The sequence below is a fragment of the Hypanus sabinus genome, chromosome 12 (assembly GCF_030144855.1).
Source record: "Hypanus sabinus isolate sHypSab1 chromosome 12, sHypSab1.hap1, whole genome shotgun sequence".
In the NCBI taxonomy this organism is placed as follows: domain Eukaryota; kingdom Metazoa; phylum Chordata; class Chondrichthyes; order Myliobatiformes; family Dasyatidae; genus Hypanus; species Hypanus sabinus.
The window spans coordinates 7958338-7984662 of NC_082717.1; the positions used below are offsets into that span (position 1 = coordinate 7958338).

The 26325-nt window shown below is 46.0% G+C and overlaps 1 protein-coding gene across 3 annotated transcripts; it reads left to right on the top strand.

Annotated features, from left to right (window-relative positions):
• Nucleotides 1–1216: 1216 nt before the first annotated feature.
• LOC132402440 (F-box only protein 5-like) lies at nucleotides 1217–23191 on the top strand. 3 transcript variants are annotated; one of them, XM_059985292.1, is made up of 5 exons: nucleotides 1217–1508; nucleotides 11605–12274; nucleotides 16516–16606; nucleotides 20178–20327; nucleotides 22611–23191. In XM_059985292.1, exons 2-5 carry the CDS (start codon nucleotides 11649–11651, stop codon nucleotides 22857–22859), a joined length of 1116 nt encoding a protein of 371 aa, XP_059841275.1. In that variant the 5' UTR covers nucleotides 1217–1508; nucleotides 11605–11648; the 3' UTR covers nucleotides 22860–23191. The 3 variants fall into 3 exon arrangements, with proteins under 3 accessions (XP_059841275.1, XP_059841273.1, XP_059841274.1); XM_059985290.1 differs by having other exon boundaries at nucleotides 1217–1440; XM_059985291.1 differs by having other exon boundaries at nucleotides 1217–1432.
• The last annotated feature ends 3134 nt before the right edge of the window (nucleotides 23192–26325 follow it).

Consider the following 26325-nt stretch of genomic DNA (forward strand, 5'->3'; position numbering starts at 1 on the left):
ATCCTCTGTGAGTACACTTGTGTGTTCCACCCCGTGTTTACGTGGGTCGTCGTCCCCCTCCCCAAGTCCATAGACATACAGATTAATGTTAAATTGACCTGTGATTAGTCTACGGTTAAATCGGGGGTTGTTGGGCAGTGTGACTTGGTGGGAATGTTCTGTTGCAAATCTGTACAAATAAAAAAGGAAACATTTAATCTTAGGGAAGTGACTGCAGATTCTGAGATCAGGAAGGAAGAAAGCAAGCTGCTGCAGGCACTCAGCAGGTCGAGCAGCATCTTCGGGGGGGGGGCGGGGTGGTGATGCATCAAATTAGAGTAAAATCTATCTCTAAAGACAGGAGGCAGTCTCTCTACTGGGTTTGGAAGTGTGTGAGTGAGTGATAGTATGGGTGGGAAATATATTTTATTTAATGATGCAGCGTGCAGTAAGCCCTTCCAGCCCTATAGCCACACTGCCCCATCAACACCACAACCCTTCCCTGATTAACTTACCTGGTACGTCTTTGGATTGTGGGAGGTAACCGGAGAACCCGGAAAAAACCCTCACATCCTCCGTGTGTGAAGACGTACAGAATGGCACTGGAACTGCAGACTCGACAACACCCCGAATTGTAATAGAAATGTGGAAAAGTGCTGGGAAAGGGCCAGTTAGAGAGGATCCCACACACCCTGCTCATGGGCTGTTTGTCCCATTTCCATCTGGGAGTTATCAGAATCGGGTTTAATATCACCGGCATATGTCGTGAGATTTGCAAACCTTGCGGCAGCTGTACAATGCAATACATGATAACAGAGAGAGAGAAAAAAAAACGCCAGGACCACCAGTCTGAAAACAAATTATTTTCCCCGAGCAGTAAGGGAACATCTCCAACGACTAACTCCACTACTACTTTATTATTTCCCGTCAGTACGGCCTAGTGTCGCTTTGAGGGCAGTCAGTACAATTCTTCTCTTTAATATTCATTGTCTGGCATCATTCCAATTCAGGAAATGAATTAAACAATATGAAATTTTGAAATAAATCTGAAAGGTACGGATTGGCGGTATTTCGCACTTTCCGGGAATTTGGAGTTTTAATCCGGAAGCCGGACAGAGTGGACCATCTGATTGGCGGGCAGAGAAGGCGTCTGATTGGACCATCCGGCAACCAATCCCAAGTTTGGTGACCAAATTCAAACGGGACAGCGCGGCCAAGTTTCAGCGCCTTTCACAGTCGGGCGGGAGGGCAAGTTTTTAGACCCAGGGATTGGGGGCGCTGAACGCGGGGAGACCCCAGGGACAGGAGCACCGAGTCGATAAACCCGGACAGCACGGAGACAGAGAGGTCCCGGGAAGTGATAAGCCTTGATCCGGACCCGGGACCCGAGACCCGAGACCCAGACTGCTGGAGAGGAGAGGCCGACAACCAATATCTAGAGCCCCGGCACAAGGCAAGAAGGTGATTGCGGCTGCTGACGCCGCTTAACCCTTGGAGTCGGAGTCGGGATCGGGACCCGGGTGCGGGAGGTGGGTAGCCAGCCGGTGTCTGGAGGGGAGGGATGGGGATATGAGAAGGGGTAAATTGCCCCCGGGCCTGCTCCCGGTCTGGGTTTAGGATGGCTCGGACTAGAGTGGGTTTAGGACTGGGGCCGGGTGCGGGCGGGAAGCGCGAAAGCGTTGGCGCTTTTCTGGGCCTGGACTCTTCCTGTGCAATTCCCTCCAGCGCCAAATTGTGCAATTCCCAGCTCCCCACAGCACCAGTCCTTATCTGTGCAATTCGCACAAGATGCCAAACTCTTTCTGAACAATCCCCTCTCCCCAGTCGCCGGGCTGTACAATGTCTGCTCTCCACAGCACCGGTCCTTTTCCGTGTAGGCTCCCCTCCCCACAGTGCAGTCCCTTTTCTACACAATCCCCTCTGTACCAGAGCCGAGTTTCTGTGCAATCCCCTCTCCCCCCATTACTGGTCTCTTTCTGTGCATCCCTTCCCCACAAGCACTCGGTTATTCCTGTGCAATCCGTCCTTCCTCAGCAAACTGGCTCTCCCTAAAGAATTACACCCCACTCTCCACAGGGCTCTTTCTGTGCCACTGTGATCAAAATCTCCTCCCCCCCCAGTTCCATGCTACAACTTGTTTGACCTGCTGGACATCCAAACACATTATGTTTTTAAGGAATCTTCTGTTTTATATTTCTTGTGTTTTTTAAATTACTCTATTCTTTTTTAAATTGTTTTGTTCCGTGCTGCATTGGTTCCAGAGTAACAATTATTTTGTTCCCCTTTACACAAGTGTACAGGACAATCTTGAAAGTACCAAGTCAGAATCAGGTTTATTATCACTCACATACGTTGTGAAATTTGTTGTTTTGTGGCTGCAGCCCAGAAGTTATTGTATGTTACAAAAATAAATAGTGTCAAAGAAGAATAATGTGATAGTGTGCATAGAAATCTGAAGGTGGAAGGGAAGACGCTGTCCCTAAGATGCTGAGTGTGTGTCTTCCGGTTCCTGTATCTCCCTGTTGCTGGTAGCAATGAAAAGAGGGCATGACCTGGGTATTTGGGGTCTCTAATGACAGATACCATCTTCTAGAGGCAGCATCGTTTGAAGATGTCCTCTGTGCTGACATAGACTTGGGATCTGCTCCAATTTGCCCAGAGGTCAACAGCAGATGCCATTTCATTGCATCTTTGCTCAGCCCTAGACAACAAAGATGCTCTTTACCATACGCAGCTCAGCATTTAATACCATCTTCCCCTCAAATCTAATCAATAAGCTTGGCTTCGGTATCTCCTTCTGCAAATGGGATGCTCGATATTCTCACTTGCAGACCTCTGTCAGCTCCGATTGGCAACAGTATCTCTACCACAATCTCAATCAGCACAGGTGCACCACAAGGCTGTGTGCTTTGCCCCTGGCTCTACTCACTTTACACTCATCTCAGCACAGATCCAATACCACGTTCAAATTTGCTGTTGCCACTACTGGCATAGGTGGTGATGAATCGGCGTGCAGGAGGGAGATTGGAAATGGATTGAGTGGTGCTTCTTACTTGGTGTTGGTAAGACCAGGGGTTGACTTCAGGAGGAGCAAATCTGAGATTGATGAGCCAGCCCTATCAGGAGCTCAGTGGGAGAGAGGCTTAGCAACAGTCCCTGGCGTTAACATTTCAGAGGACTTGTTCTGGACTCGGCACATAAGTGCAGTCAGGAAGAATGCGTGACAGCACCTCTATTTCCTTAGGAGTTTGTGAACATTTAGCACAACATTTATAATTTTGACCAGCTTCCATAGATGTGTGGTGGAGAGAACGTGAACAGGCTGCATTGCAGCCTGGTCTGGAAACGCCAGTCACTTTGAGTGAAAAATCCTATAAAAGGTAGTTGGTACGGCCCAGTTCATCTCTGTTAAAACCGTCCTTCGCGTTGAGCACATCTACACCGAGCGTTGTCCCAGGAGAGCAGCATCCATTGTCGACGATCCCCACCACCCAGGACATGCTCTCTTCTCACTGCTGCCATAAAGAAGGTGGTTCCAGAGCCCAGGGACTCACACCACCAGGTTCAGGAACACTCACTGACATTTTGCTTAGGGACTTGGGCTACGTATGTGTTTTTGTTGTTGGTGTGATTGCTTTTTCATGCTTGCTGTTGAATGGGCTCTGTACGTTTAGGAATGCTGTTTTGTTTGGCTGTATTTATATATCGTTGTTTGAATGATAGTTAATCTTGGATTTGATTTGATATACTTCACTTTGGGGGATAGGAATTGAAGTGAAGAGGCAGTGGATGGGGCAGTTGGTGCATAGGTAGAGGCAACTTGTAGCAAGTTCGTGAGGAAGGATAAGCAGATGATAGAGCCAGATGGTGTGAGATGTGTCTATTTTGATGCAAGGGGTATCATAAATAAGGTGGATAAACTTGGAGAGTGGATCAATATGTGGAACTACAGTATGATGTTCTGGCCATTACAGAGACTTGGATGTCTCAGTCAGGATTGGCTGCTGAGTGTGCCGGGCTTTCAATGTTTCAAAAAGGACGGGGAGGGAGGCAAACAGTGGGGGAGTGACATTGCTAATCAGAGATAGTATCCTGGCTGCAGAAAAGGAGGAAGTTATGGAGGGATTGTCTGCTGAGTCATTGTAGTTGGAAGTCAGAAACGGGAAGGGGGCAATAACACAACTCATGTTTTTTATAGACACCCCATAGTAATAGGGACGTTAAGGAGCAGATAGCAAGGCAAATTCTGAAACAGTGCAATAATAATAGGATTATTGTCATGGGTGATTTTAACTTTCCTAATATTGACTGGTATCTCCTTAGGGGTTAAGATGGGGTGGAGTTTGTTTGGTGTATTCAGGGAGGTTTCCTGACTCAATATGTAGATAAACCAACTGGAGGTGAGTCTGTGCTTGATCTGATTTTGAGAAATGAACCTGGTCAGGTGTCAGATCTCTCGGTGGGAGAGCAATTTGGAAATAGTGATCACAACTCTGTCTCCTTTACTATAGTGCTGGAGAGGGATAGGAGCAGACAATTTGGGAAAACATTTAATTGGGGTAGGGGGAAATATGCTATTAGGCATGAACTTGGGGAACATAAATTGGGAGCAGATGTCCTCAGGGAAATGCAGAGCAGAAGTGTGGCAAATTTTCAGGGAACATTTGCATGGTGTTCTGCATAGGTATGTTCCATCAAGGCATGGAAAGGATGGTAGAGAAAAAGAATCATGGTGTACAAAGTATGTAGAATACCTAGTTAAGATAAGTTTACAAAATGTTCAGGAAACCTGGTACTGTTAGAGCTCTAGAAAGTTGCAAGAGTGCCAGGAAGGAGCTCAAGAGTGAAATTAGGAGAGGTAGAAGAGGCCATAAGAAGGCCTTGGTGAGCAGGATTGAGGAAAAGCCCAAGGCATTCTTCAAGTATGTGAGGAGCAAAAGGATGAGCCGTGTGAGAATAGGACCAGTCAAGAGTGAGAGTGGAAACATGTGCATGGAACTAGAGGAGGTAGCAGAAGTACTTAATGAATGCTTTGCATCAGTATTCACCAGGGAAGAAGACCTTGGCAATCGTGGGAATGAATCATAGCGGACTGAAAAGCTTGAGTATATAGACATTAAGAAAGAGGATGTTCTGGAGCTTTTGGAAAACATTAAGTTACATAAGTCACCGGGACCAGATGAGATATACCTCAGACTCCTGTGGGAAGTGAGGGAGGAGATTGTTGACCCTCTTGCGATGATCTTTGTGTCATCAATAGGGACTGGAGAAGTACGGGATGATTGTTCAAGAAAGGGAGTAGAGATAACCCAGGAAAGTATAGACCAGTGAGTCTTACTTCAGTAGTGGGCAAGTTGTTGGAGAGGATCCTGAGAGGCAGAATCTATGAGCGTTTGGAGAGAGATAATCTGATTGGGGATAGTCATCATGGCTTTGTCAAGGGCAGGCAAAGCCTTGCGAATCTGATTGGATTCTTTTGAGGATGTAACAACACACATTGATGAAGGTAGATCAGTTGATGTAGTGTATATGGATTTCAGTCAGGCATTTGAATAGGGTCCTCAGGCAAGGCTCATTCAGAAAGTAAGGAGGCATGGGATCCAAGGAGAGACTTTGCTTTGTGGATCCAGAATTGGCTTGCCAACAGAAGGCAAAGGGTAGTTGTAGATGGTTTGTATTCTGCATGGAGGTTGATGACCAGTGTGTTCTGCAGGGATCTGTTCTGGGACCCTTCTTTGTGATTTTTAAAAATATCTTGGATGAGGAAGTAGAAGGGTGGGTTAGTAAGTTTGCAGGTGACACAAAAATTGGGGTGTTGTGGATAGTCTGGAGGGTTGTCATCGGTTACAGCGCGACATCGATAGGATGCAGAGCTCTGTTGAGAAGCGGCAGATGGAGCTCAACCCAGGTAAGTGTGAGGTGGTTCAATTCAATGGGTCAAATCTGATGGCAGGATATAGTATTAATGGTAAGACTCTTGGCAGTGTGGAAGATCAACGAGATCTTGGGGTCTGCGTCCATAGGACACTCAAAGCTGCTGCGCAGGTTAACAGTGTTGCTAAGAAGACGTATGATGTGCTGGCCTTCATCAACCAGGGGACTGAGTTCAAGAGCCGAAGGGTAATGTTACAGTTAAATAAGATCTTAGTTAGACCCCACTTGGAGTACTGTGTTCAGTTCTGGCCACCACACTACAGGGAGGATGTGGATACTATAGAGAGAGTACAGAGGAGGTTTACAAGGATGTTGCCTGGATTGGGGAGCATGCCTTGTGAAAATAGGTTGAATGAACTTGGCCTTTTCTCCTTAGAGTGACAGTGGATGAGAGGTGACCTGATAGAGGTGTGTAAGATGACAAGAGGCATTGATCGTGTGGATTGCTAGAGGCTTTTTCTCGGCTGAAATGGCTAACACAAGGGGGCACAGTTTTAAGGTGCTGGAAGTAGGTACGAGGAGGATATCAGAGGTAAACACAAAGTACACTGCAGATGCTGTGGTCAAATCAACACATACAAACAAGCTGGAGGAACTCAGCATGTCCGGCAGCATCCGTGGAAATGTGTAGTCAACGTTTTGGGCCGAGACTCTTCGTCAGGACCAAAGAGGGAGGGGGCAGGGGCCCTATATAGAAGGTGGGGGTGCCCCATCCCCCTTCAGTCCTGACGAAGGGTCTCGGCCCGAAACGTTGACTGCTCGTTTCCACAGATGCTGCCCGACATGCTGAGTTCCAGCTTGTTTGTACATATCAGAGGTAAGTTTTTCACACAGAGAGTGGTGGGTGTGTGGAAAGCACTGCCAGTGATGGTGGTAGAGGCGGATACAATAGGATTTTTTAAGAGACTCTTAGATAGGTACATGGAGCTTAGAAAAACAGAGGGCTATGTGGTGGGGAAATTCTAGGCAGTTTCTAGAGTAGGTTACATGGTCGGCACAACAGTGTGGGCTGAAGGGCCTGTAATGTGCTGTCGATTTCTACGTTCCTTGAATACAATTAAGTAAGTAGTGCCAAAGGAGAGTAGAGGAAAAGTGGCGAGGTAATGTTCATGGATTCATTGTCCATTCAGCACTCCGGCCAATGGGAAGAAGCTGTTCCTGAAACACCCTTTACCACCTCCTTTTGATGGTAGCAGTGGGCGATGATGCCGCCTTTCTGAGGCATCACATATTACTTTTCACCTCGTGATACTGTGCGGGTAGGCCCGTCAAGCCGGGCTGCACCAGCAACCCATGACAAACCCAATTAACCCTAACCTAATCACAGTGCAATCTGCAATGACTAATTAACCCACCAGGCACTTTGGACTGTGGGAGGAAATCGGGGAAAACCCACACATTCCATGCACAGAATAGCAATGAAATTGAACTCCGAGCACCTCCTTTATACCGAGGGTGGTTGATATGAAACGACCTGCTAGAGGAACTCGTGTGGCAGGTATATCTTTTCAAGCAACTTGGACAGTTCTGTGGATAAAAAAGATTTTAGAGGTACAATACAATGCAAAAGTAGGGAGCCTAGATTTTTTTAAATATTTGATTTCAGATGGTATTGTCTCCACAAAGCCCTGATCTCAACATCACTGAGGCTCTTTGGGATTACCTGGAGAGAAAGAAGCAAGTGAGACAGTCAAAGTCTGCAGAAGAACTACAGCACTCCAAGAACTCCAAGATGCTTGGAACAACCTACCAGCTGATTTTCTTAGAAAACTGCACTACAGTGTACCTAAGAGAACTGATGCAGTTTTAAAGGCAAGGGCTGGTCACACCAATATTGATTTGTTTTAGCTTTTTTTCTTACTGTTTACTGCTCTATCTAGTAAATTTTTTGGTAACTAGGAACTTTTCACTAGTTTAGAAAGTATCTTTGTTCCTTGGAAGTTTGTAACGTATGCAAAGTACTTTATGTATATGGGACAAACCCAGGCAGATAGGATTATCTTGGATGGGAATCTACAAATGTCCTACCCTCATTTTCCCAACATCCAACACCTCAAACTAATCTGAATTAAACTCCATTTGCCATTCCTGGGCCCACTTTCCCAACTGATCAAGGTGCCTTTAATTTTTTTTAAATTTTAGGGATGCAGTGTGGAATACAGCCTTCTGCACCTTTGAACTGTGCTGCCCAATGACCCTTGATGACCCTGATTTAACCCTCACCCAATCACGGGACAATTTACAATGATCCATTAACTACCTGGTATGACTTACGACAGTGGGAGGAAACTGGACAGCCCAGAGAAACCATCACATTCCGTACAGAGGGTGCTGGATCTGAATTCTGAACTCCAATGCCCTGAGCTATAATAGCATTGCGCTAACTGCTACTCTACTGTGGTGCCCAAATTCTGATGTTTACTGTCAATGACGCCACCTATTTTAGTGACATCTGCCAAATTACTAACCAGCGTTGGTTTGGGGTCGGCCCTGGAGAGTCTAGGGAGGCTGCACTCCAACCTTGCATTCTGCACCTTTTGTACCCTTGCCTGTGAGTCACACAGAACAGAAATGGCCCTTCTGCCCATTGTGTCCATGCCTTCCCAGATGCCCACCTAGGCTAGTCCATTTGTCTGAATTTGGTCCATTGACATCAAAATAGTTGGGAACCCTGCTCAACATCTTTCTGTGGATCTATATAAAAGAATTTAAAACATTGTGCTTGTACCTGCATCACTCCTCTTCACACTTTGGTGCTTCATTTTCTGCCTTCTATTGCCAATTATAATCAAAGCAGCATAGAAAGCATCCTGCCTGGATGCACAACTTGGTCCGGCAACTGCTCCGTCCCTGACCTCAGAACAGAAGAGTTGTGGACACAGCTTAGGACATCACAGAAACCAACCGTGGACTCTGCCTACACTTCTCACTGCCTCAGTAAAGCAGCCAGCATCATCAAAGACCCCATCCACCCCAGACGTTCCTCTCCCCATCAGGCAGAAGAGTCAAAAACTGAAAGCATGCACCATCAGGCTCGAGGACAGCTTCTACCCCAATGTTCTCAGACTCTTGAACAGGTCCTTTCTACAATAAAATAATCTCTTGGTCTCCTAATAAGACCAGAGCACATAGGAACAGAACTGGGCTATTCAGCCCATTGAATCTATTCCGCCATTCCATCGTGGCTGTTCCCAGATCCCACTCAACCCCATACACCTGCCTATCTGCCATAACCTTTGATGACCTGACCAATCAGGAAACGTACAACACTTGTCTTAAATATACCCACGGACTTGACCTCCAATGCAATCTGTGGCAGAGCATTCCACAGGTTTACTACTCTCTGGCTAAAAAAATTCCTCCTCACCTCTGTTCTAAAGGGTTGCCCTCAGTTTTGAGGCTGTGCCCTCTAGTTCTGGATACCCCACCAGAGGAGACATCCTCTCCACATCCAACCTATTTAGTTCATAGAACACTACAGCACAGTACAGGCCCTTTAGCCCTCCATGTTGTGCCGACCCATATAATCCTTAAAAAAAAGTACTAAACCCACACTACCCTATAACCCTCTATTTTTCTTTCATCTATGTGCTCTTAATACCCAATATATAATAATATTAAGAGGCTCTTAATACCCCTAATGTTTTAGCCTCCACCACCATCCCTGGCAAGTCATTCCAGACACTCACAACCCTCTGTGTTATATTTAAAAAAAAACCATCCCTGATGTCTCCCCTAAACTTCCCTCCCTTAACTTTGTACATATGCCCTCTGGTGTTTGCTATTGGTGCCCTGGGAAACAGGTACTGACTATCCACCCTATCTATGCCTCTCATAATCCTGTAGACCTCTATCAAGTCCCCTCTCATTCAACAGTCCTTTCAACATTCGGTAGGTCTCAATAAGATCTCCCCCCGCATTCTTCTAAATTCTAGTGAGTACAGGCCCAAAACATTATCATACATTCATTTCCTAACACTGTATTCCATCTGCCACATTTTTGCCCATTCTTCCAAGTCTTAAGACCTGCTGCAATCGTATTACTTCCTCAGCACTACCTGCACCTCCACCCATCTTCATATCATCTGCAAACTTCGGCACAAAACCATCAATTCCATTATCTAAATCACTGACAATGTGAAAAGCAGCGGTTCCAAACTGACCCTTGAGGAACACCACTAGTCACTGGCAACCAAGCAGAAAAAGCCCCTTTTATTCCCACTCGCTGCCTCCTGCCTGTCAGCCATTCCTCTATCCATGCCAGTATCTTTCCTGTAAAGCCATAGGAATTTATCTCGTTAAGCAGCATCACGTGTGGCACCTTATCAAATGCCTTCTGAAAATCCAAGTAAATGACATCCACTGTCTATCCTGCTTGTTACTTCCTTGAAGAATTCTATCAGATTTATCAGACAAGATTTCGCTTGATGTAGTGAAGTGGTGCCTTTTCCCCAGGGCACCACTGCTCAATACAAGAGGACATGGCTTTAAGGTAAGGGGAGGAAATTTCAAGGGGGATATTAGAGGAAGGTTTTTCACTCAGAGAGAGGTTGGTGCATGAAATGTACTGCCTGAGTCATTGGTGGAGGCAGATACACTAGTGAAATTTAAGAGTCTACTAGACAGGTATATGGAGGAATTTAAGGTGGAGAGTTATACGGGAGGCAAGGTTTAAGGGTTGGTGCAACATTGTGGGCCGAGAGGCCTGTACTGTGCTGTATTATTCTTTGTTCTTTGTAAACCATGCCAACTTTGATTTATTTTATCATTTGTCTCCAAGTACCTCAAAACCTCGTCCTCCACACTTTCCCAACTACTGAGGTTAGGCTAACTGGCCTAAAACAGTGGGGTGACATTTGCCATTTTCCAGTTCTCTGGGACCATGACAGAATCAAGTGATTGGTGAAAGATCATGACCAATGCATCCATTATCTCTTGAGCAACCTCTCTCAGGACTCGGGGATGTAGTCCATCTGGCCCAGGTGTCTTATACACCTGAAGACCTTTGAGCTTGCCTCGCACTTTTTCCCCTTGTAATAGCAATGGCACTAAGGAATCTATCCCGTTTATCCTTTGTAATCTATCTTGTTATGATCTTGCACCTTATTGTCTACCATGATTGCACTTTCTCTGTAGCTGTTGCACTTCATTCTACATTGTTATTGTTTTTAATCATGTCCTACCTCAATGCACTTAATAATGACTTGATCTGTTTGAATATTATGCAAGATAGGCGTTTCACTGTAACACACAAAATGCTGGAGGATCTCAGCAGGTTAGGCAGCATCTATGGAAGTGAATAAACAGTCGACGTTTCAAGCTGAGGTCCTCTTCAGGGCTAGGAATGAAGGGCGAGATGCCAGAAAGAAGTTTGGGCTAGGTGGTAGGTGGGTGGGAAAGGTAAAGGGCTCTTCTGTGCATCATCAATGGATCTGATGAGTGAGGAAGGTGATAGGCACCTGAGAAGAGATCGGCTTTCACTGTATCTCGGTACGTGTGACAGTAATATTCCAATTCCAATCTGAATAACACAAACAAAATGTTGGAGGAACTTAGCAAGTCAAATAGTATACTTGAAGAGGAATAAATATTCGGGTTGAGTCCTTTCGTCCAGGGCTGATGAGTTCCTCCAGCGTTGTGTATCTGTTACTCTGGGTTTCCAGTCTGAATGATGTTTCCTTTTATTTTCAGTGCTGGATTAGACGGTGTCCACCCTGGTGGCTGGACCCTCAGGCATGAAGTGCAAGTGGCTCGTCGTCCACCAGGTCTGCCCCAGCAGCGGAGGAGACGGCCATCTCCAGAACAGAAGTGATGCCTCGGTAGCTGTGTGCCAGAAGGATGTCAGAACCCCGTGCTGCTCCGCCTGTCTGCAGCGTGGCTGTGGGACATGCTCTCCGGGGTGTGCTGCCCAGACGCTGCTGAGCCCAGCCCAGGGGAGAGATTCCTTGTCCGAGGACAGTGGCTACTCCTCTCTGCTGAGTGTCTCCTCCCCGGCCGCCAAGGAAGATGGCAGCCTGACGCCCAAGGGTGATCTCGGAGCAGGGCAACACTGGGACCAGAGTCAGGCAAGTGAGGAGGAGGCTGCTCAGGAGCCCGGTAGGAAGGCGGTGAGAACAGGCCAGTGGCACCTGCTGCCCGCCCTGCAGGTGGGGAGGGCAGTGTGCCAAAACGTGAGGCAGGCCAAGGGTCTTCATCCTGGCAGCTACTCCCCCACTCGCGGCCAGACCTTCCCTATTGATCGCCTCATCGGCCGGAAGATGGGCCTAGAGCACGTGGACATCTGGGCCGAACTGTGGGAGAGGGGCTTCCTGTGCATCCTGAGAAGAATCCTGCTTTTTCTCTCCCCCACTGATCTGTTCAGGTAAGTTAGCCGCCTGACAACCCCCTGACCTTTCCTCCTTCACCTCCACATGTTGTACCCCCTCATTGGGCAGTGAGGAGCACACCTAGTCGGGACCGAGGAAGCGCAGAAACTTTTATCCAAGGACAACTGTGACTGAAAGTCACAGTGCCTTATGGCTGGGAAACTGGCCCTTTGTCCCGTACTCTCCTGCTTAATGGCATTGGTCCATGGCACAAAAAAAATGTTTGGGAATCCCTAATATAAACTTCTATCTATCCACCTATCCATGTGCCTTTTAAATGGTGTCACTACCTCAACTACGATTTAGACTGCTAGTTCCCTATGTTCATCAATCTGTGGTTTCTGATCTCTAACATTTTTTCTTTACTTTCTTCAAATACTCCTAAATTTATGCCCCCTTGTATTAGCCATTTCTGCTCTACCTCTTAATCTTATACACCCCTATCAAGTCACAACAGACAGTAGGTGCAGGAGTAGGCCATTCAGCCCTTCTAGCCAGCTTCACCATTTACAGTAATCATGGCTGATCATACACAATCAGTACCCCGTTCCTGACCTATCCCCATGTCCCTTGACCCCGCTATCTATAAGAGCTCTATCTAACTCTTTCTTGAAAGCATCCAGAGATTTGGCCTCCACTGCCTTCTGCGGCAGAGCATTCCACATATCCACCACTCTGGGTGAAAAAGTTTTTCCGCATCTTTCACTCTCATCAAGAGAAAAGCCTTAGCTTGCTCAACCTATCCTCATAAGACATGTCCTCTAATCCAGGCAGCATCCTGGTGAATCTCCTCTACACCCTCTCTAATCCAGGCAGCATCCTGGTAAATCTCCTCTACACCCTCTCTAATCCAGGCAGCATCCTGGTAAATCTCCTCTACACCCTCTCTAAGGCTTCCACATCCTTCCTGTGATGGGGTGCTTAACTGTGTTCTAACCCAGGGCTTTAAAGAGCTGCGGCATTGCCCTGCGGCTCTTGAACTCAATCCCTAGACTAATGAAGCCGAACGCATTTAGAGTGGGAGTTGATAGGTTCTTGCTTAGTCAGGGCATCAAAGGTTACGCAGAGAATGCAGAGAAAGGGGTCGAGAGGGATAATAAATAAGTCTTGTTGGGCCAAATGGCCTAATTCTGCTCCTATGTCTTATGGTCCTACATCATATGTCTTCCTAACTACCCTATCAAGTTGCATGGTTTAGAAGGTATTTGGCAGGGCCAGGCAAAATGAGTTTGGATAAGGAAGGCATCTTGTTCAGCTTGAATAGGTTGAGCTTCAGGGTCTGTTGCTGTGCTGTGGAACTCTACCTGACCCGGTCCCATGTGCCTGCATTTCAAAGTTCAGAGTAATTTTATTATTAAACTACGTACAAACCTGAGATTCATTTACTTGTGGACATTCATAGTAAGTACAAAGACACAGCAAAAAAATACAATAATAAATATGTAAATAAAATCTAGAATATGAGATAAAAAGTCCTGGAACGTGAGTCCATGGATTGTAGGAACAGTTCTGTCTTAGGGTGAGTGAAGTTAACCCGCTGGTTCAAAAGCTCAATGGTTGAGTAGTAACTTCCTGGACCTCCTGATGGCAGCAGCAAGAAGAGAGCTTGCCCTGGGTGGTGGGGGTCCTCGATGATGGCTGCTGCTTTCCAGCAACAGTGTTTCATGTAGATGGTGGGGGAGGTCTTTACCCATGCTGGGTCGTATCCACTACTTTCTGTAGACTTTTCTGTTCAAGGGCTTTGGTTTTTCCGTACCTTTGCCCATTTCCCTCTATATCTTTCCTATCCCTGTACCTGTGCAAGTACATTTTAAGTGCCTTAACTACTGTAACCCCCTGGGTCGCCTCAGGCTCGCTCAGCTCGTTCTCGTCTAGGGGGAGCAGCCTTCGGCCCCGCCAAACTGGGTAATCAGCTGGTGTGGATGCTGTGTGATGTCCCCGCCTCGCCCAAAAACAGACAGTACACCATATGCGATTAAATGAGTACAATTTATAAAGGTTACTATAACTAAGTGATTAATAACGATACAGTATATATGAAGAGAAAATTAAAGAAAAGGCGCCAAACTTATCAAAGTCCAAACCACTTCGTGCACAGCCGTTGGAGCTCAATTTCTGAAGTCTTCTGGCCACCATTCGATCCCCTCCGAACTCCTCGACTTGCAGCTCAGGACCCTCCGAACTCCTCGGACTCTCCAAACAGCTCAGGACCCTCCGAGTGGTCAACCAAGCACATCTAGCTTCATCCCCCCCCCCCCCGGAGAATCTCCCGGCCTCGGACCCCCCTTGGGGTCCGATCCTCGCCCAGCTTAGAGCATTGCGTCCTCTCTCTCGACCCCCTCGCGCCGATCTGCCCAAAAGCCCGTCAACAAAAGCTTACAGACTCAGAAGAAAGAACATTAATCCCCATTTGGTTTACAAAGGATTACCATTCTCGTTATCAGTAAATTAGCATTCCTGCTAGTTAACAAAAAAGAAGAAACCCTCTTTACACTACCTACCTCAACCGCTTCCTCCGGCATCTGCCCCTCATTATTAGACCACCCTCTATGTGGAAAAAATTGCCCCTCACGTTCCTATTCAATCTCTTTCCTCACAACTTAAACCTAACGAGACATTAAAGATCAGCTTTATTTGTCACATTTACATTGAAACATTGGGTGCTGGCGTACATCCCTGCCGAAAGAGGTGCAAAACACTCCCTCTGGACATCCCGCTTGGGCAAGGTGTAGCACCTGCTTAGATCCTTGATCAGGGTTGTGGGAGCAGGTGGTGGATGGTCGTATGAGTATGAGTCTTGGTTATTGCAACCACTGATGCTAGGCCAACAATCTGAAGAGTATTGATAATTCCTGGAGTCACCCGTCTTGTAAAGGCACTGCCCAAAAGAAGGCAATGGCGAACCACTTTTTGTAGAAAAGTTTTTTCTAAGAACAATCACGGTCATGAGACCATGATTGCCAACGACATAGGACACAGCACAGAATGAGTGAATGAGCTTTGAAACATACAATGAAATACATGTTTGTGTCAACTCAAATCAGCGAGGGTTGTGCTAAGCAGCCACAAGAGTCGCCACACTTCTGGCACCAACATAGCCCACAACCAACTGTCCCAAACACTATTCTTTGGAACATGGGAGGAAACTGGAGCTCCCGGAGTAAACCTCTTTGAAACCTAATGAATGGCAAAAGGCCTTGATAGAGTCAATGTGGAGTGGGCATCTTTTTAGAATGGAAGTGACTTGGCCAGAGAGTGGTGAATCTGTGGAATTCATTGCCACAGGCAGCTGTGGAGGCCAAGTCATTGGGTGTATTTAAAGCAGAGGTTGATAGATTCCTGTTTGGTCAGGGCATGAAAGGACATGGGGAGAAGGCAAGAGACTGGAGCTGAGAGGAAAATTGGATCAGCCATGATGGAATAGTGGAGCAGACTCTGGGTCAAATGGCCTAATTCAACTTGTGTATCTTATATTGGTCACGGGGAGAACATACAAACTCCTTACAGACAGAGGTGGGAGTTGAACCCTGACGGTAGAACTATCACTGCAATAGCATTACACTGACTGCTACGCCACAGTTCTGCCTGTTGTTCCAGATTCTCTGACCCTGAACGAAAAGACAAAATTACCCTCCCTATGCCACTTGTGACTTTACCGCTAAAGATTACCCTTCATTGTTTTATGCTCCGTGAATAGAGACCAGAACCATACACGATGCTCCAAGTAGGGTGTTGCCACCCTTGACAAGTTACAGTTCCTTATGAAAGACTGACAGATCCAAAGCCGTTGTTCCAGAGACGGCGGTGGGTTTGGGGTGTCCAAAGGCAGAGGGTGGTGCTTTCTTATTTCCCGCCCTAATTTAACCCCCTTGCTTCTGCCAAGGAATTTTAAAATCCATTTATTTGGAAATACAGCATGCAACAGACCCCTCTGACACAACAAACTGCACCATCCAGCAACCCCACCGATTCAGCCGCAGTGAGTCACAGAACAATTTACCATGACCAATTAGCTACTAATCAGTACGTCTTCGGACAGGGGGAGGAAACCCACCCTGTTTATAGGGGGAACATACAAACTCCTTACTGGCAGGAATTGAATTCCAATGCCCCAAGCTGTATTAGTGTCGCAATAACTGCTACCCATATTTTTAAATGAATTTTTGGTCCCTGGTCTCTGGGTCCATATACTGAGCCGGTGGGTACGGAGTGACTGACACTGTCTTGTTCCCAACAGCTGCGTCAAGGTGTGCAAGATGTGGAAGAGGATCATCCGTAGCGACAGAAGAGCAAACCAGACCCTCAAGAAGGCTTCTCGTTTACAAAAAGTATGTATCTGTCTTGGTCCCTCGCTCTGAAGGAGGCACCATGTGTCTACCTGCTACCGACTCTTGCCCGGGGGTGGAGGGGTGGTCCAAAATGGTGAGCTTGAGCAGTTGGGATGAAGGAGGAGGGGTGAAATGTGTTAAGCTTTGTAACTTCAAAGCATTGAGCTAATTCAAGGCTAACTGGGGAGTTTGAAATGCAGATCTAGCGTTGTGTTTACTCTGAGCATTGCACACCAGTACCATCTGGTGGCGTAATAACGTATGCACTTCACATATTTGTACATATAACACATAATGATTTATAGGAACAAGGATGCTTACTCAACCTACATATATAATGTATATAAACCGGGCCGTATCATATAACCATATAACAATTACAGCACGGAAACAGGCCATCTCGGCCCTTCTAGTCCGTGCTGAACGCTTACTCTCACCTAGTCCCGCTGACCTGCACTCAGCCCATAACCCTCCATTCCTTTCTTGTCCATACATCTATCCAATTTTACTTTAAATGACAATACCGAACCTGCCTCTACCACTTCTACTGGAAGCTCGTTCCACACAGCTACCACTCTCTGAGTAAAGAAATTCCCCCTCGTGTTGCCCTTAAACTTTTGCCCCCTAACTGTCAACTCATATCCTCTTGTATGAATCTCCCCCACTCTCAGTGGAAAAAGCCTATCCACGTCAACTCTATGTATCCCCTTCATAATTTTAAATACCTCTATCAAGTCCCCCCCCTCAACCTTCTACACTCCAAAGAATAAAGACCTAACTTGTTCAACCTTTCTCTGTAACTTGGGTGCTGAAACCCAGGTAACATTCTGGTAAATCTCCTCTGTACTCTATTTTGTTGACATCTTTCCTATACTATCCACTAATTTTTGTAGGATTTTCCATTCAAGGGCATTGGTGTTTCCATACTCTTGGTCCATTTTCAATGGTATATATTTCTTGATATAAAAACAATATTAATCAAGATTACTCTCAATTAATTTACACATCAAAGTAGGGATTGAGGAAGCTTTTTTTTTAAAAGATTAGCTTTATTTGTCATGTGTGATTCAGGTTTATTTATGTGCAGCGAAGTGTATCTTTTGCAACATGTTGCATCACCAACATCAGCAGAACACTAGGTCCCAGATCTGGCACTACAACAGTGGTGGAGTGTGGCTTGTGCTTGGGAGGTGCCCGAGGAGGGACGCAACTTCAGATTCAGATTTGTTATCAGACGTACATGGAAGCTCACAGTGAAACGTGCTTGCGATGTACCAAGCCCGCAGCGTTCCGCACAGCCGGCCGCGACTACAGAACAGAACAAGACAACAGAATCGACAGCATCCACAACGCGCAGTGAACTGCGTTGTTTGCATCAGTGACCAATCGAGTCCGTGGATGGTGTGGGGGCAGCCTGCGAGTTGTCACCATGCAACTGCTCTGCATGCAACAGCAAGGAACTGCAGGGAGTTGTGGACGCAGCTCAACACATCTCAGAAACCACAATGGACAATAGGTGCAGAAGTAGACCATTCGGCCCTTCGAGCCTGCACCGCCATTCTGAGATCATGGCTGATCATCTACTATCAATATCCGGTTCCTGCCTTGTCCCCATATCCCTTGATTTCCCTATCCATAAAATACCTATCTAGCTCCTTCTTGAAAGCATCCAGAGAATTGGCCTCCACTGCCTTCCGAGGCAGTGCATTCCAGACCCCCACAACTCTCTGGGAGAAGAAGTTTTTCCTTAACTCTGTCCTAAATGACCTACCCCTTACTCTTTAACCATGCCCTCTGGTACTGGACTCCAGCCTCCCCTCCATGGATTCTGTCTAAATTTCTCACTATTCCCATAAAACAGCCATCGTAATCAAAGCCTCCACCCACCTTAGACATTATTGCTTATCCCCTCTCCCGTGGGACAGAAGACACAAAAACCTCAAAGCACGAGCCACTGGGCTCATGGAAGGCTTCTACCCCACTGGTATAAGGTTCTTGAACGGTTCCCTCATATAATGAAATGGACTCTCGACCTCGCAATCTACCTCGTTATGATCTTGTACGTTATTGCCTGCCGACACTGCATTTTCTCTGTAACTTTAATACTCTATTGCTACTAGTATGTCAAGGTGATGAGGGTTATTGAAGGTAGATCTGTGGATGTTGTCCACATGGATTTTAGTAAGGCATTTGACAAGGTCACGGAGAAGATTCAGATGTGTAGGGTCTATGGTGAACTGCTTCTGGATTCAGAACTGACTTGCCCAGAGAAGGCAGAAAGTAGTGGTTGGGAAGGGACTTAATCGAGCTGTAAGTCTGTAATTAGTGGAGTTCTGTGGGAATCTGTAGGGACCGCCGCTGTTTGTGATGCACCTGATTACCTGGATGAAAATGTAGATGGGCAGTTAATAAGCTTGCAGGTGATACAAAGGTTGGTGGAGTGGGCAACTGGCAAAAAACACAGTGGGGTATAGAGCATTTGCAGATATGGGCAGAGAAATGGGAGTTGGAGGTAAAGCCGGCCAGATGTGTAGGGCTGCACTTTGGTAGGTCAAATGAAAAGACTACACTGTTAGGAGCAAGATCCTTAAAGTGTTGATCTTGAGGTGCAAGTTCATGGCTCCCTGAAAGTGGCTACACAGGTTGATAGGGTGGTTAAGAAGGCCGACGGCATGCTTACTTTTTATTAGTTGGGGCACTGAGTTCAAAGGTTAGGAAGTTCTGTTGCAGCTTTTCAAAACTACTGAGGCCGCATCTGCATCCATTTCTGGTCACCCCCACTACAGGAAGGATGTCGAGGCTTTGGAGAGGGCGCAGATGAGGTTCACCAGGATGCTGCCAGGTTTAGAGGGCATGTGCTATCACGAGAGAGGGGTAATTAAAAAAAAAAAAGTATGAGGTGCGTTATTTTTACAGATGGTGGGTGCCTGGAATGTGCTGGGAGCAGAATGAGATCATTCAGCCCATCGAGTCTGCTTTGTCACTCTGACATGGCTGATCTATTATCCTTTTCAAACCTGTTCTCCTTCCTTTTCGCTGTAACCCTTGATGCCCTGATTAATCAAGAACCTATCAAACTCCACTTTAACTACACCCAATAACACGGCCTCCACAGCTGCCTGTGGCAAAGCATTCCACAGGTTTGCCACCCGCTGGCTAAAGAAATTCATCCTTATCTCTGCTCTAAGTGGTTGTCCCTCTGTCCTGAGGCTGTGTCTTCTGGTCATAAACTCACCCACTATCGGAAACGTCCTCACTTTCTAGCCCCCATGCTCTCTGTGGTGCGTCGTTAACAATTGGTAAAGGTGAACGGAGACCTGTGCTCAGCCTCCTGGGAAAGTAGAAACTTGCTGAGCTCTCTGGTCCAGGACAATGACTTGCTCGAACCAAGACAGATTTTCTCACAGCGGAGCTTGAAATCCTCAACCCGTGCCAGGGTTCCATGGGTGACGAGCAACCATGAGGGTGTAGAGGGTGAACTTTGCAAGGGTTTCTGGCAGGGGTGGTGGGTAGGGAAAAGCCAAATGTCCTGCTGCTTCACCTTCCTGAGATCCGGTGTTGTTTCTCCTAGTTGGAAGCCTCCAAACGGGAGAGGGTAGCATCACGCGGCGCCCTCGTGTCCATCCAGCACCAGAGTGGGGACAGTGTTTTGTCGAAGTTGTGGCCCTCTCGTCAGCCCAAGGTTGGAGGCGACTCCCAGAAAAGCATCCGGCACCAGCAGGTGAGGATTGTCCGTGGCCTCCTGGTCTCTGGAATCCCAGCCTGGCCTGCTGGAGGGAGTGCCCACTCTTCCACACCATGCTGCCGCCTCGAATGACCGTGGGGGGTGCTCCGGTTTCCTCCCACGTACGGGTTAGGGTTAGGAAGTTGTGGACAAATTCTGTTGTCGTGGGAAGCGTGGCGACGTTTGTGGGCTGACCCCAGCACATCCTCGATGCAACTGACACGTTTCCTAGAGTCCTGCTGAGTGGTTTCGGCCCAAAATGTCGACTGTTTACTCTTTTCCACAGATGCTGCCTGGCCTGCTGAGTTCCTCCAGCATTTTGTGTGTGTGTGTTACTTGGATTTCAAGCATCTGCAGATTTTTCTCTTGTATATTTAATAATAAATTTTTGATTTATACGTATAAAGGCTAGCCTCCACCCCGGAATTTTACGAAGCCGTTGCTAGGCTAGTAACCATGGTCACGATAGTTTGCTTTTATGTGGCTCAGGCCGAGCCAGTTGAGCTGTCAGACTTCACTGCCTGGTCCTGACCCTGTCCACGGTATGTGTACAGACCTCACTGTGATACATTCTGGTTCCTGACTTAAACAAGGAAGGGAATGTTATAATCAATTCTAAAAGTTGCAGAAAACAAATGCAGAGTAGCCAGAACAGAAGTTTTAGTTAAAGTCTTTCAGTGGTGTTATGAAAAAAAAGAAGTTTGTCAATAGATTGCTTTGGAAGGCCAGTAGAAAGTGCATTGCAGTAGTCTAGTCCATTCGATATAGAGGTGTGAATCAGTTTTACAGCATCATTACATGACAGAAACAGACATACCTTTGCAATATTTCATGGGAGCAGAAATGCTGCTCTGGTACTTTCTTTACGTGGGATTTAAAGTACAAATCTGAGTCAAGGTTAACACCTAGGCTGGTTACTACTGATTTTATAAGGGGAGCCAAGTTCTCAAGCTTATCAAAAAGTTTATCTCCTTTTGGCTTTGGGACCAACCCAAATGTATTTTGGTTTTCTTTTTATCCATTTGTTTATTGAAGCCAGGGAAGACATCATCAGGCTCGACCATGATGTACAATTGTGTGTCATCTGCGTAACTGGACGTCAAGTTTATATTCCTCACCTTGTTAGTCGTTGACACGAACGATGCATTTCACTAAATGTTTCCATGTAAGTGTGTCAAAGTTGATCTTTAAACAGTATTTCTGTAGAAGTTTGTTAGTTTTCAGTGACAGGCTAAATCTCCTAAGAAAGTAAAGATGCTGACCTGCCTTCCTTGTGATTGTCTGTGCTGTGCTCAGGAAAGGTCACCTGAGATGGTTGTGGGTTATGAATTTAAACCTGTCGACCCTCTCCGCCACCATCCCACCCCCCCAGCAATTTCGACTGGTGCATATTCATCCCCCTTCTCCCTTCCTGAAGTCAATAATTAGCTCTTTGGTGTTAAACAAGAGGTTCTGCAGATGCTGGAAATTCAGAGAAACACACACAAAATGCTGGAGGAACGCAACAGGTCAGACTGCATCTGCGGAGGGGATTAAATGGTCAACGTTTCAGGCGAAGAGATCTTCAGTGTTACTGTCGTTGGGTGAAAGTTTGTTGTGGCAGGTGTCCTGTCTTAGAATCAGAACTGGGGTTAATATTGGTGGTATATGTAGGCGAATATGTTTGCGGGAGCAGTATGTTGCAACATCTAATTGCAGAAACTAAATTACAGTAAGAAATGTATATAAAAATGAAATTAAATAAGTAGTGCAAAAAGGGAACAAAAAAAACTGAGGATTCATTCTCTGTTCAGAGATCTGATGGTGGTGGGGAAGAAGCTGTTCCTAAAATGTTGAATATGTGACTTCAGGCCCTTGTACCCCGTCCCTGATGGTAGCAATGAGAAAAGGTCCTAGGTGATGGCAGTCCTGAATGTTGCTTATTTGAGGTATCACTTTTGGAAGTGTCCTTGATGCTGGGGAGGCCACTGCACGTGATAGCTAAGTAGCTGAGCGGTTTAGTGCAAGGCATGTATATCCTCTTCGTGCTCTGGTTTCCTCCCACATTCCAAAGAGGTAAAGTTAGAGTTATGGGCAGACTATGTTAGTGCTGGAAAGATGGCAACGCTTTCAGGCTGCCCTCACTCCGCATACCCTTGGACTGTGTTGGTCCGAGAATGCATTTCACAGTATGTCCCAACGTACGAGCAAATTTTAAAGTCTCCTTAATCTCAGAACCATCTTTGTCTCGTCACTTTGCCTAGCTCGCTGACTGGTTCTCCCTCTCCTTTTCCACTCCAGGTGGTGAAGACCTTGAGGCAGGATGAGGTGCTGAAGATGTGCCCGCTGTGCTCATTTCCCGCCAAGTTCCTGCCCTACCAGGAGCGGGCAGTGTGCACCAGCGATCTCTGCTCCTACGACTACTGCTCCCTGTGCCTGAGTTCCTTCCACGGCTCCAAGTCCTGCATCCGGCGTAGCTTCCACAGCGGCTCGCGGGCGCAGGCAGCCGTGGGAAGCAAGCGCAGCAAGCAAAACCTGCGGAGACTCTGACCACCGCCATGCGCGCGCCGTGGCGGTCACTCAACTGATCTAATTGTAATCACTGTAAATGTATATTTGTTTAGTAGCATCAGGAAGGATAACAGAAAAAAAGAAACATTTTATGGGAAATGTGAAGTTTTAAGAATTCTATGCACAACGTTTAAAAATTAATATATGAATTACAAAAAGGTTCTGAATGAAGAAAGATAGTTTTAGGCATTCATAGTTGAAGCTGCAGTATATTTTACTATTGAGTTTTGATGCATTTATTTATAATGGGTGTTCATTTTACGCGGAGCCAGAATATATATATATTTACTGTCCTTTAATTGTCTTCTCAGTGTCCTTGTATGTAAATTATTTCTTAGTCTTACTGTTTTTGTATATTGTTTAATAAATGCATAATCCAGTTTAGCAGTGTGCCTTCTCACTTTTATCCTGAGTCACAGGTTGCCCGAGCTGAGCAGATGCGGGATGTAGTGGGAGTTTATGGCAATGAGGCTGTATCAAGTTATAGAGTCATAGAGAAGTACAGCACAGAAACAGGCCCATCTAGTCTGTACTTAAACCATTGACCTGCTCTGGGACCTTAGTCCTCCATATTCCTACCATCCATGTACCTGTCCAAACTGGTTATAAACTTGTTGTAGTTGACAAACAAAGGACCTAACACCAATCCCTGTGGCACACAAGTCACAGGTTTCGAGCCAGAGAGGCAACTCTCCACCACAGCTCTGGCTTCTCCCACAAAACAAATGTTTCATCCAATTTACTACTTCATCCTGAATACTGAGTGACTGAACCTTCTTTACCAGCCTGCCACGAAGGACCTTGTCAAATGCCTTGCGTAGACAACATCCAGTGCCTTGCTTTCATCCTCTTTCCTAGTAACTTCCATGAAGTTTGGTTAGACTTGACCTACCACACGCAAAGTCATCCTGACTGTCCTCAACCAGTCCATGTCTATCCAAGTACTTGCACTGTATATCCAGTCTTTGAGAATACTCTCCAATAACTTTCCCACAACTGATGTCAGACTCACTGGCCTATAATGTCCTGGTTTATGTTTAGAGCCTCATTTAAACAGTGGAAAGACATTCATTATCCTCCAAACCTCCAGTAACATTCCTTTTGCTAAGGATATTTTAAATACCTCTGCGAGGTGTCTGCAATTTCTGCACTTGCCTCTCCTGGGGTCTGAGAGACCACCTTGTCAGGCCCTGGGGATTTATGCAAACTTATTTGCCTCAGGGTAGCAAACATCTCTGTAATCTGTGCAGGGCTGATGCTGCTTTGCCTTACTTTTATAGACACTATCCATCTCCCGAGGGAGTACAGATCTCCCATCTGTTTTGGCTCCACTCATGCATTACCATTCTGGTCTTTCAGAGGACCAATTTTGACCCTTGCAATCCTTTTGATCTTAAAATCTCTAGAATTTTTTAGTATTCTCCTTCCCCTTGTCTACTGGAGCAACATCATGTCTTTTAGCAATCCTCATTTCTTTCTTCAGTGTTCACTTGTATTTCTTATACTCAGCATCTCATTTGTTCCTACTTGCCTATACCTGTCATGCAGCTCCTTTTTTCCCTCTAAATCAGGGCCTCAACATCTCTTGAAAGCCAAGGGTCCCTACACTTGTTATTGTAACCTTTTATTCTGACAAGCTTTGTACTCTCAAAATGTTTTTGCAGGCCTCCCATTTTCCTCGTGCACCTTTGCCAGAGAACAGCCCGTCCAACTCCACACTTGACATCATTTACGATATCGTCAAAGTGGGCCCTTCTCTGATTTAGAATCTCAACCTGCAGACCAGACCAGGCTTTTTGCTTATTTACTTTGAAATTTTTGGTGTTACAATTTGATTAAGAAAATGCAGATGTGTGTGTGTGAGTGAGATTAATACACTAGTCAGGCTGTACTTAGAGTATTGTCAACCGTTTTGGGCCCCTATACTTAAAAAGGATGTGTTGTCATTGGAGAGAGTTCAGAGAAAGTGCACAAGGATGATTCCAAGAATGAAAGGGTTAACCTACAAGGATCGTTTGGCAGCTTTGGGCCTGTACTCACTGGAATTTAGAAGAATATGTGGGGATTTCATTGAGACCTATCGAATGTCGAAAGAAGTAGGTAAAGCAGTTGTGCTGAAGTGTCTTGGCCCAAAATGTCAACTACTCTTTTTCCATAGATGCTGCCTGGCCTGCTGAGTTCCTCCAGCATTTTGTGTGTGTTGTTTGGATTTCCAGCATCTGGAGATTTTCTCTTGTTGTGAATGTGGAGAGAATGCTTCCTATGGTGGGGGTATCCAGAACTTGAGGGCACAGCCTCAAAATTGAGGGCCCACCTTTTAGAACTGAGGTAAGGAGGAATCTGTGGAATGCTCAGCCACAGACCGTGGTGAAGACCAAGTCCGTGGGTATACTTAAGGCTGAAGTTATAGTTTCCTGACTGGTCAGGGCATCAATGGATATGGCGAGAAGGCTGTTGTATGGGGTTGAGTGGGATCCAGGATCAGTCATGATGGGATGGCGGGCAGACTCGATGGGCTGAATGGCCCAGTCCTGCTCCTATGTCTTATGGTCTTTAGACAGTGGGAGGAAACCCACACTCCAGACAGTCTCCGAACTCTGATGCCCCAACCTGTAATAGTGTGCTAATCACTACGGCATTGTGGCACGCTCAATTCAATGTTGCAATCAAAAAGAATAAAAGGAGAGGCTGCTTTAAGTCTGAAAAGTTAGTGCATGAGTTGCGTGAATTTAACTTTTCGTTGTTAACTCTGAGATTGGCATAAATCTCCTGCAGTTGCATTTCCAGATCAGAATCAGGCTTAATATCACGGGCACATGTTGTGAAATTTGTTAGCTTTGCAGTGGTAGTACAATGCAATACGTAATAGCAAAACATTACTGTAAGTGTGTGTATATATATATATAGTAATTAAATAAGTAGTCCAAAAACAGAAATAAAAAAGTAATAGGTAGTGTTTTGGGTTCAACGTCCATTCAGAAATTGTATGGCAGAGAGGAAAAAACTGTTCCTAAATCACTGAGAGTGTGTCTTCGGGTTTCTGTATCTCCTTTCTGATGGTAGCAATGGAAAGAAGGCATGGCCGGGTGATGGGGGTTTTTAATGATGGATTCCATCTTTCTGAGGCACTGCTCCTCGAAGATGTCCTGGATGCTATGGAGTATTGTGCCCATGATGGAGTTGATTAATTTTCCAAATCTCTGCAGCTTACTTCGATCCTGTACAGGAGCCACTCTCCCACCCCCAAACTAAACAGTGACGCAGCCTGTCAGAATACTCTCCACTATTCATCTGTAGAAGTGTTTTATCTGATGTACCAAATCTCCTCAAACTTCTAATGAAATTTAGCCACTGTCTTTTCGTCTTTATAGCTGCATCGATATGTTGGGACCAGGTTAGATCCTCAGAGATATTGACACCCAGGAACTTGAAATTGCTCACTCTC

Excerpts from the sequence above, each read along its gene's own strand:
- LOC132402440 (XM_059985292.1), top strand. The coding sequence starts at position 11,649 with ATGAAGTGCAAGTGGCTCGTCGTCCACCAGGTCTGCCCCAGCAGCGGA. Across the intron at positions 16,607-20,177 it reads AGGCTTCTCGTTTACAAAAA|TTGGAAGCCTCCAAACGGGA; the intron begins GTATGTATCTGT and ends TGTTTCTCCTAG. Across the intron at positions 20,328-22,610 it reads AAAGCATCCGGCACCAGCAG|GTGGTGAAGACCTTGAGGCA; the intron begins GTGAGGATTGTC and ends TTTCCACTCCAG.